General features: G+C 45.0%; 1 protein-coding gene across 2 annotated transcripts in view; it reads right to left on the bottom strand.

Annotated features, from left to right (window-relative positions):
- Window positions 1-16871, bottom strand: part of POU6F2 (POU class 6 homeobox 2) — a 485531-nt gene that overhangs the window by 23650 nt on the left and 445010 nt on the right. For both annotated transcript variants that reach the window (XM_073886904.1, XM_025853180.2), the window contains exon 7: window positions 2257-2463. In XM_073886904.1, the coding sequence (XP_073743005.1) occupies window positions 2257-2463 (207 nt within the window). The remainder of the gene's footprint in view (window positions 1-2256; window positions 2464-16871) is intronic.

Below are 16871 nucleotides of genomic sequence, written 5' to 3'. Positions count from 1 at the left end.
GTGAGCCACTGAGTATGATTAAGCTGAGGAAGAAGAGGGGTGCTGGGAGCCTTGGCTCTCCAGGCAGTGGTTTAGATTTGGAGGGAGAGCCATAGGGCATAAGACCAGAGCCCCCATCTCTGGGAAGTGTGTTCAGACCTGACTTGGTTTTACCTAGTGTTCACTCCCCAGTGGAAGAAGGTATCCTTGCTTGATCTACTCATAGATCCCCTCACTGCTTCCTCATGGCATTTACTATAGATCTCAGGTACATATCTGTGCAAGTCTTTGATGAATGTCCATCTTCCTCGCTAGACTGTGAACTCCATGAAGGAAGGGCTCATGGTATCTGTCACGTCCACCAGCCTAGCTTCCATGTACAGTGCCTGACAAATGGCAGGTGGTCAATAAATATATATACTAAACAAATTTTTAAAAATATTTATTGAACAAGCAACTGGATTTTCCAAGCACAGTCTTCGAGTGCCACCAAGAGTGGGTTGTATGCATGGTTGGATCAGAAGCCAAATGGCTGAGATCTCTGGAAAGACACTTCTACTTTGTTACAGACAAATGATGAAGAACTGAGCAGTGCTTTCTTCTTCCTTTTTCCTTCGTATTTTATTTCCTTGCAAGACGCTTTACATTATAGTTTTCCAACAACCCGTGAGGCCATCTACTCAGTCACGTACTCACTGTTAATATTTATCTTCTCCTCCCATCACCTTTCTTGTTAGTGCACCCTTCAACTGCAAATCTGAGCCTTAGCCCTTCCAACTTTTGCTTTTTGACTCACCCAGCTGCTGGTTTCAAAATGTTTCAAACAGAGCAGCTCCAGACTTTAAAGTGTTACAACAAAGCAAGAGAGGAATTGATGTTTCTCCATTGCTTTACCTGATTTCATCTCTGTAGCATTTGACACTGTGTCCACTACCTACTTTTAAAAAACTCTTGGATGCTAGATCGTGACCCTCTGGATTCCTCTCCTTAACTGGCCACTTCTTCCATCTCTCCCTTCCTCTTCCATTCCTTAAAAGCTGTTTCCCCAAGTGACTCCTTCATCTTCCTTCCTTTTCTCGCTCCTCCTGATTTTTTCTGGATGTTGGATTTGTTCTCAGCTATACCGTATGCACTCGTTGACTCTCAGATCCTGTCCTGGATGCTACTACAATTCCAGACCCTTCGTTTCAGCTATCCAGCGCATGCTTTCATAAATTCCTCTTTGTGTTTTGCTATAGTCTCTTAAATGGTTTGTTTACAATAGATGTTTCACCACTTCAGCTCAGCCTCCATCTGCTCCCCGAGTTAGAGTTGTTTTCTTGAAAAATGAAGCTGAGCATGTCATTCCTCCCTCGGAATACTCTCACAGATTCCCAAGACTGCAGAGTAGATGGTCATCACCATCATCATGACTATGTAAGGGCTTCCTGTGTGCCAGGCACTAACCACTTCATATAGATTGACTCCTTGAATCCTCACAACCACTCTGTGAGTCAGGTTCTGGTTATCCCCATTTTACAGATGAGGACACGGGCACAGAGATGATGCATGATGTGTTCAAGATCACACAAAGACGAAGTCCATCCTTTCCAGCTTGATTATGGAGCCCTTTCCATGACTGTCCTCAGCACCCCCTGCACTCCAATCACATGAGCCTTTCTTCTGTTTCACAACACTCCATCCTCCTTCATATTCCCCTGGCTTTGCACCTGCTGTTCCCGTGGCCTGGCGTACTGTGATCCCATCATTGCTCCATCTTCATTCATCAAGACTCAGCCCCAAATCATTTTATCTGTGAGAACTCAAAACTCTTCAGTCAAAGTTGGCCACTCCCACCTCTGTGATGATATTAAACTTTGTATACACCTGCCCTCTTATGGGATAATCCCTGCTTTATTGTGCAATGGAGTAATTTTTTTTTCTCATTTACAGTTAAGGCATAAATGGTCTTGGTTTCTTCTTGAACCCTTTTAAAATTGTCTGAAAATTAAGTACCATCAGTGTCAAAGTAAGGACGCATCACTATTGAATTGTAGGCCACTATTGGTTTATAACTTAATATATTCATATTTTTGGATTAGAGAGCTAGCTCTTACCTATATTCTCTAAGAATGAAAAAAGAACTACTTGCCTTTTGAAATTATTGATATGTTAGGATTCAGGTTGGAATATTTTGTGATTTAAAAATTATTCTTCATTGATGGAGACCAAACAGAAGACGAGCGGTAAGGAGGGGGGGTCCAGGTAGCCACGGCTGCCTGGACGTGGGGCCGTTACCTGCTGGCCGGGCTTGATGGGTGAGAGTGTGATGCCCTGGGTGTTGATCACTGGGAGGATCTGGTTCCCGATGACCGTGGCAATGATCTGGCCCTGGGCGTTGGTCAGGAGCTGGGGGGTGATGGGCTGCACTTGAAGGCCCTGAGTGCCGCTCGCCGCTTGGCTCGATGGCCCTGGATTCGGCATCAGAGGAATGGTCCCAATAATCTGCAAGAGACGGGCCCAAAGGTGAGGTGCTGGGCTCTGCTCTGGGTCTGCACATGCAACCGAAGACCACTCATGCCCTGCTCTGTGCAGGATGCTCCCGAGAGCCCATCAAGAGACCATGGTGACCAGATCTGGAGATGTGGGTGTGGAAGACAGTGGCAGGGCATGAGCATCTGCAGGAGAGATAAGCACACATGAATGGGGTGCATGGAAAGGCAGGGGAAAGCATCTTACTTGAAAGTAAAACCAAGCTTCAGTGAGGACACAAACCTGGGATTTCACAGACATCTGCTTTGTTGTCTCAGAACCAGCTAGAAGATGGACTTCTCATGGCAACCAAGACCCTCGTCTAGCAGGAGAGCCACATCTCTTCCCCAGATGAGCACCTCAGACCCAGCGTGCTCCCTCACATCCTTTCCCCTGCCTTGTCCTCATCTACTGTCTCCATCCCTGCATCCTTTTACCTTTCATCCTACTCCTCCCTCAAGGTCCTTGGCACGCCAGCAAGAGTGCACCTCACCACCCTGGTTCTGGCGTCAGGGAGACGGGATTCCATTCCCAGCTCTGCCACCTACCAACTCAAGGAGCCTCAGCTTTCTGAAGGCTTGAGAGAATTGGGATCACAAACAAATGCTTGCAACTCTAAAACAGAGTTGGAATGGCAACCGAAGATGGAAATTTTGAAAATATGCCTTTTAGACAATGTGTTTGAAACTGGATCTTAAGGGTTAGAAGTTCAGGGCTTCTGTGGCAGGTGGAAGATAAGGTTTCTGCTTGCATCTAGTGGCGTCTGGCTTCAGTGAAGGGATCAGGCGGAGTGTTGCAGGAGGGACCTCGCTGGACCCACTCACGGTGCTAAGGAGGAAGGGCACATAGGCAGGATAGCAAATGGTCAGGGTGTCTCTGAGATCTGGAAACATAGATCACATTCATATGTTGCTAGTACAGAATGAAAAGATGATGTGTCTTCCAAAGTTACGGACTCTTCTAGGGGAGTCACGGAGCTGGTGGTTGGATGCTTTCCCCTCCACACGGCACGGGATGGTTCAGCAGCGCTGCTCTTTGAGTCACCTTCCAGGGTCCCCTCCCAGATGCGAACTGTGGTAATGCATCCTTGGGGCCACCAAGACATATTCCTAATACTGTCTCCGGAAGTGCTTTTACATCCACGGTTTCATTTCCTTCCACGTTCTTACGTCCGCTAGCAACTGCACATTAGTCCCGCCCCCTTTAAGTGGGTAAGACCGCGTAGGCTCACCTGTCACTTGATGTAGGTGCTGGTAAGTGACAGAGCTGGAGTCCAGGTCCACTGAGCCCCAGATGGTGACTCTTCCATCATGTCATCTGGTTCCCACCGCATGGAGGACATTGGCGAGGACCCACTCTTAGGGAGGGCACGGCATCCCGTTTGTAATTTCCCTCCAGACAACACAATGCTTGTGGTCTGAGTTTATAAATGCTTCTGTTTTCTGCCCCTGCAGCACTCCAGAGGGGGCTTTGGACACAGGTTCTCCACACATGTCTTTTGAATGAATGGCTTCTAGACTCTGCTATCACTAGGATTCCAGAAGCAACAAGAACCGCAGGAGAACCCCAAGAGCGCACCTTTCAGTGCGGAGGATCACAATGGAGGGAGGGCCCCCTCCTCACTAGGCCGTTGCTTCCACAGCAGAAGCCCCCGTGGGATGGCGCTGCTGGAGGAGCTGTGTGCATGCTAAGTATTGGGGGCAGTTGTCCGTGGATGCCGATGAAGGTCACGGAATGACTGCGAAAGCGATCAGCAGGCTCTTAGAGAGTCAGTAGCTCTGCGGGTCTCCCTGAGCAAGCCTGTGGGGTCCGGGCTGCAGCAACAGCAGTGAGCCCGTCCCAGCAGGCCCAGCCAGCAAGATCAGGAGTCCACATGGATAGATGAGAGCACTTAAGTACTGCATTGATGAGTGGCCTTGCAGGAAGCAGCTTAGGCTTCAGAGGCTCTTCCTCTGACCCCACAGGCAGTGTGGAGAGGCCTGGGGAACAGGGTCCTCTCCCACACCCACTCTGACTGGTCCACTCTGGCCTCCCCGTGTCTTCGGCCTGAGAAGTCCCACTCCATTGGACTGGCCTGAGTTGAAAGCCAAGAGAAGCCGATTCGTTTAGGTGGCAGGGTTGTGGGTTCTATTTTAGGCAGCATGTCAGCGTGTTTAGGAGCCCGTGTGAGTAAGTAAGCCGGGAGAAGGCTTCCGCTGAGGCACAGTGCCTGACAGCTACAGAGCTCACTGTGATGCTGGGAGGCATTCTACTCTGAGAAGATTGACACGAGTCTCTGCTCCCCTCGCAGTAATGAGATGCTTGGCCTGCTTTCCCGCTGGAAAGAGGAAAAGCAAATGCAAACGACTCACCAGCCTTTCCTGTAAGTGCATCCTCGCTCCAAACACTGTGCTTGACATTACTAAAACATGGGGCCACTTACATCTCCTCCCCCACCAGCTCCTCTCTTCTTTTGGGGCCCCCAGCATCACTTGTGGAGGGCAGGACAGCACTCATGTCAGAGCCAGAGGGATCTGGGACTGCACGGCTGGAGGGGCCCTTTAGCAAGGAGGGTTTGTCTGCCAGCTGGGGGGGTGGGGTTGGACAGTTCCAAGGTCTGGAAGCCTTCTGTGAAGCTGTGCATTTCTCATTCTTGTTCCCCTTTGCAGGGGAGTTGGGATGACCATCTGGGCACATCATGAACTTGGCAGTGCACTATGGGGGTTTCCTAATATCCCCCAGCGTGCTCCCATTCATCGAGGGTAGAGATGATCACACACTGTGTTGTCTACAAATTCCCAGATGTGCCTGTTTTGCTTCGGTTGGCCCCGACTCCTCTCAGCACTTCCACAGACCTCACCAAAACGCTTCCTCGGATCCTGACGCCAGAGAGATCTCAACAAGGAAGCCAGAGATGCCGGGGCAGCCATGGTATGAGGCCCTTGGCACTTGCGTAAAGTTGGCAGTTTTACTTGTGGAAATTGTATTTGAAATTAGAGGCCTTTTGATATTCAAGGGAAGTATTTACATCTACACATATTCCAAGGAAATCAGGAAATTAAAACTGATCTTTGATGTTAGGAGAACTCTGACTGGAGGGCAAAGTGAGAGAGGATGCTTCCGAGAGCTCTGTAGCCCGAAGACTAGCCTTTGGAGTTTGCATTTCTGGCTCCCAGAGCTCAGGATTTGCAGCTAGGAGAGTCCTGATTGAAAGATGTGTTGCTGAGCGAACAAGGCCAGCCAGTAGACTGTGACTCCTGGTCAAGGCATTAACTATACGAGAGAACTGACTTTGGCAGAGCAGCCTGCTGCCTGCAGGCTCTTTTCTGCAGGGAGTGTGGCATCATACGCCATGGAGAAGACCAAAAAGATGCAACTGGGGGCAGAGGAGGGGGCAACAAGGCAGGCACATTGCATGCCAAGATTCTATCAATTCAACAGAGAAATGATAAGTACCAAACAAGTGGCAAGCACTACCTGATAAGAATCTCTATATCCATGTGATGAATGCTCCAAGGCATACTGGGAATGAATGAGCGCTATTGGAGGAAGAATGATGAGGGTGGTTAAGGGAGACTTGACTGAAGAAATGGGGGCAGGGCAGAGCCTCGAGCATTGGGTGGGATTCAGGAGGGCAGAGAAACCATTCCAAATGAGAGACTAGCTGCATGTGAGAAACACGGGGGATGGTGCACTGACTAGTTTTCAAGCAAGACAGTTGAGACAGTGGAGCAGGGACAGGTCAGCATGGAAGGTGTCAAATCCCCTCCAGGCAAGGGGATTCAAGGATGGTTTTTGAGGGGGTGGAAAGGAGCACAGAAATGGAACTATTTCTGGTGTGAAGACAAAGGTGTGGAGAGAAGAGACTGAAGCAGTGAGAGACTCTGGAGAGGAGCTCAGTCACCCGGATGCTATTGTAGTTGGCTAAGGGTGAAGCAAAAAGCCTCCATGAATCCCTGACAGAGGGGTTGCTGGATTCGTTGACTTCCACTGCAATTCAAAACGCATGGCCTACTTTATGCCTTGGTTGCAACATTAGAAATTTTTGGGTGAAGTTATTGCCCCATCAATCCCACAGCAAATAGCTCAGGCATCATTTGCAATGATCCTTGATGTCTTTGCCCTGGCCCTAGCAGTAATGACTCATCTTCTCATGAATGCTTTAACCAGGCCTGGGCCCTTACTTGTATTGTAATGATAACTTGTGACCTAAAAGAGCTCTGGCCTCTTCGACAGGGGACTTCCTTGGTTGTTGTTGCTCGTGTCCACCTGTCTTTTTCCTTGGAGGAGTTATGAGCATAAACCACAACCTAAAATGAAGTGTCGTAAGAGCAACTAAAAAATATAGTTAAAATGACTACTAGTGTTCATTAGCACATGTATCCCTGTTTCCGTAGAAGTTTGGGTGGCTTACACATAAAAGTGACTGTTGTTCATTCAGTGGCAATTAGGACTTTAGCCATCATAAAGATTATCTTGGGACTGTAGCAAATCTCAGCAATTTGGGGTCACCGGGTTATCATCATAGTGCCCTTACGGACTTCGTGCTAGTTGAGGTGCTCAGTAGGGACGAATTAGGACCGATGGAGGATAATGTGCACTGAATTTATTCACTGCCCACATGTGGTGTCCTCAGCCGCAGCCGATGCTGGCATCACTGAAGCCCAGGGCACCCAGACAAGTCATCTGATGGGCCACAGGTAATTGTCTATGACATGCTGTTAAACTCTGCCTCAGAGAATGTGTTTGCAGATGTCAGAATGACAAGTAATTTTGTTGCACATATCTTTAAGAAAAGGAAATCTGTCCATCCTGTAAATCGGTGACTTTCTCAGCATGTTCAATCCATCCGCAGAGACAATTCTTTGCCAAATATTTGTGTAACCTCAGCATTTTTTGGTCAAGAGGCTTTTGTTAACACTAGCATCGAACAAAGAGCACCGGAGAGCCAGGGAGCGGGTGGTGAGCGATCCCCAGGATGGAAGCAGCCCATCACCTTCCCCTTCCTCTGTGGTCTGGCAATAGCCATTCCCTCTTTCTCTGAAGGAGGATTTTGTCTTCTTTCTATAACACAGTCAGTGATCTCACTTGCCTCCAGTTGTAAGGTTAAACCCACTTAGAATTATTTTGGCAGCTCCAGTTAGGATGTTGATTCCACGAAAGGTAGGAGAAAACAATTATTCCCCAAACAAAATTTATTTTTCCGAGATGCAGTCGTGCCTTCTTGCATTTGGCTCTGTCCAAGATGGGGAAAAAGAGAGGCATGGATATTGAGAGGGGCTTTAGCAGAGAATCTGAACCAGAGAAGAATAAAAGCATGAAGATAAGCAGATGATGGAGCTCAAAAGAGGGAGATGCTCAACTAAGGACCCTTGGCTTTAATCTCGGAGGCAATGCCAATCAGTTGGCTGTGGCTTCCCCGAACTCTGGAGGTCTCAGGGTTTGGGAAAAATACAGCACCACTAGTGACTAACAATGTCTGGCTTGGGTATGGGCATCGGGAATGGCAGTGCCTAAAAATGGCATCACCGAAGCCCAGGAGATGAGACAAATTATCTTAGAGCAATTTGCAAAAAAAGGACGACACGTAGCTCTTTAATGAGCAACTGTGAAACAGAATGTCTTAAAAGGTGTACGTTTTGACGCTTGTGTTATGGGTATTGAGAGGTGCTCTACCCCTGGGAATATCTATCTACTCAATGTTTCCCGCTGTCAGTTAGAATTAGGATCCCCGTTGGATGCTTCGCTATTGGTTTTCGACTTTGGAAACACACTCACAGACAAGAGTAAAGAATTAGAGGTGCCAGGATCTTCACAGTGTCACTTGCGGTCACATTGGGAGAAGGATAATTTGCATGAAAGCCGGATGTTGTAAAGACAGCAATAGCATCAATAGAAACAATCCTCTTCTCTGAAATCTTCTTAAGAGCCATTAAGGATCATTCTCCTTAATACAATTTAGGATAGGTCTATAGAGGAATAAAATTCTCCACTGGCCAGGTTCAAGCCCAGGCTTTGCCAGTAACCCGTGGGAGATCGTTGGCAAATTACTTCACTTCCTAGAACCTCGGGGTATTCATCTGTAAAATGGGAATAACGACGCCCACTTCATAAGGATATTGTCAGGATGAAATAAGATAATGTACACAAAGCACGGAACACTGCTTCACCAACCAAATAGGTGTTCAATAAGTGTTCGTTCATAACTTAATTTTGCTTACGTGCCAGTGTGGTGACTCCTGGCATTTGTACTAATTTGTAAAAGCTCCTTTGTGTTATTCTGAGTATTATGATGTCACCATGAAAATAGTTTACCATGAAGAACAGAAAACAGTAGTTCACCATGAAAAATAATTAAATCCTCCCTGTCTTGTAACAGAATGCTAACCTGAAGTTTCCTTTGAAGCACCAAGATTCAGTAGCTGTTGCAATCCAAGGGAGGGACTAGACTATGCTGCTGAAAACCAGTAAGACAATTCAAGAACTCAGAGGGCAGACACAGAAAGATTTTGAAATTCTGTGTGTCTTCCTCAGTCCCAGGGGTGGGGCATCGGGAGTTTCTCCTCACCTCCAGGTTAGTAAAGGTGGTTGAGTAAATATCGTCCCCTCAAATTTGGGGAACATACACCTAAAGAATCTAAAGGTGAGAGGCTGTGGTTTTTGAGCTGAAGAGGGAAGAGAGAAAAAGAAGAGCAAAGGAGAGGAAGAGAAAGCAGAGGGATGAGAGACAGAGAGAGAGAGACAGAGAGAGAGGGCTATACTGCATTGGCCCTTGCCCATAGCACTGTGCTGTTGGAAGGTCCCAGCTCGGCCTCAGACGACCTCATGAGAGAGCTGGCTTGAGCCATCTGCTGGCCCAGAGGGCGGAGGCCGTCTCTTAGCACTTCAACAGAGGGCCATTTTTATGCCCATCTGTCCTCCCCCGACTTCAACCTGCCCTGTCAGGAACGGAGTTAGCAAGCTGAAGAAAGGAGAATCATTCCACCAGGGAAAGGCTACCCTTTCCCACAGCAGCAGCAGGAAGGAAGCCCGCCTGGGGACGCTGCTGGGGGCTGTGGGAAGTTTAAGTTAGGTTCCAAGTGTTGATTATTGTCAGGGAACAGGGCATCTTGTTGGCACCTTAACGTCACTCTAGAAGACTGAGTTTCTTTGAGTGCCTACGAGAAGTCGTGGGGCAAGAGCCTGAGCTTTAATCCAAGGGGAAGGGAGGGCCTGTGGCCCCCGAGCAGGTTGGCAGGGATAGTGAGAGGCTCTGAGAATTATACCCTGCTGGGTATCACTTCTGTCCTCTTTCCCCACTTTTGGGGCTTGATAACTGTCAATTATGTGACCAAGAGATTTAAGCTTGTCATTCTCCCCCGACTATCTCTCATCACTGCCTGTGAGAGGGGCAAGTGTGAGCCAAAGGTACCATCTCTTTATGTTTTTCTTAGAATGTTAGCATTTCGGGCCCATAGTTCAGTGGGTTTTTTACAAATTAAACATGACTTAATCGTGAATATTAGCGAGTATTTTCTAAGCCATTCCCATCTGCAATTTTAAAAACAGGTAAAATAGGGACGGTCTTTACCTCAATCATTAAGATCAATAATACTAAAAAAGGAGTACCTGTGGGTCATGGGACTTTGTTCACTGAGAACACTTGCAAAGTAGAGGAGAAATGAATGCAAGAAGGAGACTTGGGGGATGCCTGGGTGTCTCAGTCGGTTAAGCGTCTACCTTCAGCTCAGGTCATGATCCCAGGGTCCTGGGATCGAGTCCCACATTGGGCTCCCTACTTGGTGAGGAGCCAGCTTCTTCCTCTGCCTGCTGCTCCCTCTGTTTGTGCTCTCTCTCTTTCTCTCTCTCACTCTCTCTCTGTTAGATAGATAGATAGATAGATAGATAGATAAATAAATAAATAAATAAATAAATAAATAAATAAGAAAGAAAGAAGACTTGGAAGAGAAGAGAAAATTTGATGAGTTACCAGAGGGAGGATTTAAAACTGTGAGCACAATATACACCTTCCCATAGACTATAAACTTGGTTTAGTTCTGAGAGCTGGTGGCTGCTATTTCTCACACTGATTGTGGGCATGTCAGCCGGTGAATTACTGAACCCTATATCTGAAACTCATGATGTACTCTATATTGGCTACTTGAATTTAAATTAAAAAAAAATAAAAGAAAAAAATGTCAGCCGACTTAAAAACGGATACTATGGCAATGCTTTCATTCCTGAAATGCTACTGAAGCTCTTGAAAACCTGAAAGTTGCACCAGGGAGAGCCAGTGCCCACCAAAGGAGAAAACAGTGACAATACCCAAGGGAAGGTCAGAGAAATCAGGAGGAATTTTGACCTGGTCATTTGGCAGTTATCTTAGCAAGACTGTTCTTATCAGCAACAACACTATTTATAAAGTACAGTAAAGATGTGCATATGGGTCTTTACTTCTTGTCTTATCTTTAATTAGACATATGATTAAAGAGCACAAGACTACCCCAAACTCCCAAACACTCTCTCAAACATGGTCTTTTATTTGTTTAACTGTTGAGAAAGAGGAAGTCTAATGTACATGCATTTGTTTTCCAATTCCAAATGATGAGGCAGGGGGAAAGGGATCCCACACGATCTTCATGATCTAAGACAGGATAAGTCATGTCAATTCCACAGGTGTTTGGTAGGAATGATTTGCTTATAGTGCATGGCTTGAACCCGGGTTCCACAGCCCATTAGCAGCAAACATTGTGGAAGAAACGCCACATCTCAGGGAACTGACAGGTCTCCCAGGTAAGAGTCAACCCAACTGATACGATGATCATTCTTATTGGACCTGAATCTTTCTTGAGTCCCTTGGCAAAATGAAGTTAGCAGCTGCGACCACAGTCTGAACTGTTGACAGTTCCTATTATAATAACACAACAACTGAATCTGGCACACTTGACACTGCATGCAGGTGTTTTTGTTTTTTTCCTTAATTTTTTTAATTTTAAGATGCATCGCAGTATCTGTTCTTACATATTTTACTGTAAATGTGAGATTTTTCTATCCCTCTTTTATTTGGGTTCCCACTCAAGCATTAGGAAACATTGGCAGAGTAAAAGTTTCGATCCAGAGTATAGTCTAAAGATTAAATTAAACGTACACAAGATGATCCTATGTTGAGATACGAATTAAGTGGGGAGTCATTGTAATTGCCTGCCTGGCTTATTTGTGGAGTGACTGGTGGGCAGGGATCAGTGTCCAGGATACAAATCTTTTTCCTGAACACAGTATAGGTGCCCACCATCAACACAAGTTTTCTTTTTTTTTTTTTAAGATTTTATTTATTTATTTGACAGAGAGAGACACAGTGAGAGAGGGAACACAAGCACGGGGAATGGGAGAGGGAACAGGCTTCCCGCCTAGCAGGGAGCCCAATGAAGGGCTCGATCCCAGGACCCTGCGATCATGACCTGAGCCGAAGGCAGACACTTTAACCACTGAGCCACTCCTCAACACAAATTTTAAAATTGTATCTGAATTATAAATCTACTCTACTGAAAGGCATATTGGCAAGCTCTGGATTATTTAGTTCTTTATTTCTCTATGGTGCTATTTTCCCTCTACCACTCTGCTTTTACTTAACTAGAAGGTGGGATGAGGAAGACAGAGGAGGGGAGAGTGAATTTTGCAAAATATTAGCTCAAGGTTTGATTGGGCCTGATGTGGAATCCAAAGTTGACTGGCTTCATCTGGGACGTGACAGAAATACCCAGTGATACAGAAAAGGTTCTCCCAGCAAAGCTTAAATAAACAAGACTCTCAGCACTAAATGCAATTTTCTTTGGGCAAGGGAAGGGGAATTTGGAGAGATTCTTTTGGAAATGGAAGGAGAAATTGCCACTTTGTTCCATTCCCATCTTTCCCTTGGAAATTTATCACTTATGGTTAGCAATTGGTTTGTTTGGTTCTTTATATGAATATTAATATTTACATATTAAAAGTATTTTTATATGAAGAGATAATACAGACATATTAGCAACTCTTTCACTGTCAGAAAGAGTAGGGGATTGGAGTGACTGTAGATGATTCTAGCAAAGGAACAAAAATCTCTTCAACCTTATCTGGAAAAGCCAGTAATTGAACATCTTTGCTTTATTCTGAATGGCTTCAAAATTAAGAGTGGGTGTTTTTTCGTTTGTTTTTTTATTTATTCATTAGAGAGAGAGAAAGGCAGAGAGAGCACCAGCAGGGGGAGAGGCAGAGGGAGGGAGAAACAGACTCCCCGCTGAGCTGGGAGCCGGACATGGGCCTCGATCCCAGCATCTGGAGATCATGATCTGAGCCGAAGGCAGACGCTTAACCATCTGAGCCACCCAGGTGCCCCAAAGTGTGTTGTTTTATTCATGCATTTGCTTCATGCACAAATTAATCCCTTATATATTCACTCACTTATTCACTCACTCACTCAGCAAATCCTTTCGGGGCTCTGCTGTGCACCCCGCGCCCAGCCCTACCATCTGCTCTCATTCTTACTGTAGAAGACCCGGAAATCGCCCAGCCATCTGAATTCATGAAAATCCTTTCTTTTGGATTAACAAGAGCGTTCTGCAAATCTTGCCGTCTATGGCACCAGCAACCGGCCAATGAAGAAGAAATCCTAGGTTTCCAGTAAGCAGAATGGTCAAGATGGCAGCAATTACATAATGCTACAGCCCCTGCTCTTGACGAGTTCCTGCAGGCTCTTTTCTCCTTCTGGGAGACTGCTGCATTTGTCAGTGGCTTGAGGTGATCTCCCGCGGCCCCTCCTTTTGAGGACTGTTTGCCCACTCACACGCGTCCCTGGACAGCTGAATTCACCCTTCATTGACATAGATTCTTATTTTCTCTTGAAAAGTAGCAGGTTTTGTTTGTTTGTTTGTTTAATCTTTGAAGAAGGCCACTAGGTGCTAGGCACCGTTCTAGATTTTGGGAGTCTGAGCAATATCTGATGACCCTCATTTTTGTTTCAAAATCACTTTGACTGTAAAAAAAGGAAAAAAAAAGAAGCTGGTTTTGATGCCTGCAGAAGTTAGGTGGCAATCAGGTAACCATCAGGGGGGTAGGTAGAGGTAGATCCATTGGGACCTCTGGTCCCCAAGAACATAAACAGAAACTGCTGGTTTCCCACTAGAGACGAGGAAGGACAGGCCTATGGTGGGGAACTCCCTTCAGTTTGCACAGAACCATGTTCCTCCTCAGTGACCACACGGCCGTCGTAAGACCTCTGTCATCTTGATTCCACTATAAGGACCTATATGAATTCATTTTGTGGTAAACAAGGGCTGAGGTCCACCATGCTCTCACACAGCTCCCCCCTCTTCATCTATGAATGTATTATAACTTTCCTATAGAGAATCTGAATTGTAATTTAAAGAATGCGTATTTCAGCCCGTGGTTAATATGTAACAAGGGCAAGTGGGGACGTCTCGTACAAAAGCAAATTCCTTGAAGCCATTGTGGCCCGGCTTTCAATTTCTGGCTTCTCACTTGATTTTCAGTGGTAGGGAATGAAAATGTTTGTAAATATGATCTAATGCTCCAATTTCCAATTCTCTGCAGAGGCTTTACATTTTCGTTTTAATAGTCGTTATATTTGCCCAGTAGGATGTTCCACATACCAGATAGCAAAGACAAATTCTTAAGGATGAACTGGCAACATTCGTTATTCATCATCTTTCCCTTCTTCCCCAATGACTACAAATTAAACTCTGAGTACTATTTATTTTCTTTGCAGCTGCTAATACTGTGGAATTCTGAAAACATTATTTTTCCCTTCCAAAGAGGATCATAACTGTAGTGAAGCCATCATTTTGCAGAAAGACCAACTTTGTAAGATTTTATATGGCTTTGCCTAAGACTTTAAGTTTTAATACCAGCAAAAAATACCTAGAATGTGGGGAAGTATTTCTGCTTCTGCCTGCTGATGCCAGATTAAGTGACTAAATCAGATTAATGTTATTTATTGCTTGGGAGAATTTGTTTTGACTTTTAGTTTGACTCAGCCTTGGTCCTTAGAAGCTTTAGTAAACATCCCTAGATGAAGCTCTGGACCTATGAACTGTATATTTTATATTTCTTCCCAGATGGAAGAAAAAAAAGTGATAACAATGACCTCAAAAAAACAAAACAAAACAAAACAAAAAACAAAGACCACCCTAAATCGGGGACCAGTGAGCTCCAACATTCTAGGTTCTTTGGAGCAATGGGTCCCGGTGAAGGAAATGTTTGGCAATTGCTCAAGGAAAGTGCTGCACATATTTAGCATTACCTAGTGGTGTGAGGGCATCCAGCCTGCAAAGCCGAATTTAAATTAATATAAACAACAAAACAAGCGTCTAAAAAAAAAAAAAAGAAGGGTGGGGAATGAAACCACTCCAAGCATCATTAAAGATGTATCTATTTATCACCACCCAGTTTCATGAGTCCAAGGTGATTCACATGCTTTTTGTCAAGAGAATATCCATTGTTGTGGCAAAATTAAATGTATTTTGATACTTGCTTGCCATATTTATCTATCTGGTCAATCAGAAAAAAGTTGCCTCATCACTCCAACATATATTACTTTTTCAATTTCCTCTTAGTAATGTTTTTTTAATGTTCTGTAGGGTGAGACCACAGAGGTTCTCATTTCTCACAAAAAAGACCGTAACTCATTAGAATTATGTTGATGAGTTTTTCTCATAAAAGTGCACCCTCATTTTCAGAGGTGACCAATCTGCACCCTTACCCCTAACCACTGGACAGGTGTTGATGGATGTGATTGAAGAGGGCCACTGCACTCTTCCCAGTGTGGTTTCTCATAGTTTTGTGCTTCCTATTTTAAATGTCCCTGTGTGTGTGTGTGTGTGTGTGTGTGTGTGTGTGTGTGTGTGTGTGTGTATCGACTCTGGTACTTCAAATGTGATCCTGAAAAAATGTAATTTATCATAATGAATAAGCCACCACTGTAATGATTTTTCAACTGTCCCGTTATAAGCTCAATAATTTATAATTTATACCAATGGTATGAATTTTGGAATTTTTAATTTCAAAAGCTATTTTTGAAGTATAGCCTTATCAGGAATATGTTTTTTTTTAAGATTTTATTTATTTATTTGAGAGAGAGTGTGACCTAGAGAGAGCACAAGCCAGGGGAAGGGCAGAGGGAGAAGCAGACTCCCTGCTGAGCAGGGAGCCCGATGTGGGACTTGATGTAGGACTCGATCCCAGGACCTTGGGATCATGACCTGACCTGAAGGCAGCCGCTTAACAGACTGAGCCACCCAGGCACCCCAAGGATGTCACCTTTTATATTAAAAACCATAAATAATTGCTTTATAATTCAATGATACTGAGAAGATCCTACATTAAAATCCGTCCATAACTTGCAATGAAATCCTCAAATTCCGTGTGAGTTTAAAACAGAGTTTTGTTTTTCTAGCTATCCATATAACTAAATCTCTTCCTTTTGGTTGCCTGGGAGAGCTTGCTAACAGCACCTAAAGGTTTACTGAAGGTAGATGGGTATGTTTTCTATTCCAGAGCATCAGGGAAACCAGCAGGAGTTAAATGAACCTAGCAGGTACTATTCCTGTGCCCCTGCCTTTTCATTAAATCAAGTCCAGCAACCACATAGTCATGTTAGAGAGGCAAACTACACATCGCCTAGTCTTCTGTTGCTGACAATCGAGAGAAAACGAGGCAGTCAGCTTAACCTGTTAATAACGGTGTGGGCAGTGGACTCAAAATCCTCTGCCTAGTCCTCCATGTGCTGGAGTGACCGTGGCTTCCAAGATGCACATGGTCAAGGGAACTAGATGGCAGGGGTGGGGTTTGCTTGCTACGCACTAAGTGCCAGGGCGGGGCAGGCATTTAACATCCTTTCTTCCTTTTACTCCTTACAGCAGCCCCAAAACGTTAGTAGTTTAAAAAACTGAAGAAAGTTAAGTAAACGGATAATGCCATTTTCATCAGGTGCAGTAATGCTTGATACTTAAAAGCATTTCCCTGTAAAACCTCAATATATTTAACAGACTCTACTTTAGATCAGCCACCCTAAGTGGATTAAAATATATGCGGCTGAGGAGCTCGAGATATTCAAGGAAAGGCTGCCGTATGGCAGGCTGCGTATTAGGCACTCATTCCAAGGCGCTGAAAGCAGTTTCACTCAGAGGAAAGCTGAGCTTCGAAGAAACCAGATCTGCCCTCAAATCCAGACTCTTTCCCTTACTAACTGTGTGGCCCTGGGAAGCTGGTTCACTTTTCTGAACTCATGTTTGCTCAGCTGTAAATTAGAGATATTAGGGCAAGAGCAATGTAAGAATGAAATGAAATGATGAATTTATGTAAAATGCTTACCAAATAGCGGATTAGCTTATATGAATGCTCTATTTATTCACTCCACAGATTTTATTACT

The sequence above is a fragment of the Callorhinus ursinus genome, unplaced genomic scaffold (genome assembly GCF_003265705.2).
Source record: "Callorhinus ursinus isolate GAN/ISIS: 27379988/994484 unplaced genomic scaffold, GSC_fseal_2.0 scaffold73, whole genome shotgun sequence".
Lineage (NCBI taxonomy): Eukaryota > Metazoa > Chordata > Mammalia > Carnivora > Otariidae > Callorhinus > Callorhinus ursinus.
This window is presented reverse-complemented; position numbering and strand designations above follow the sequence as displayed.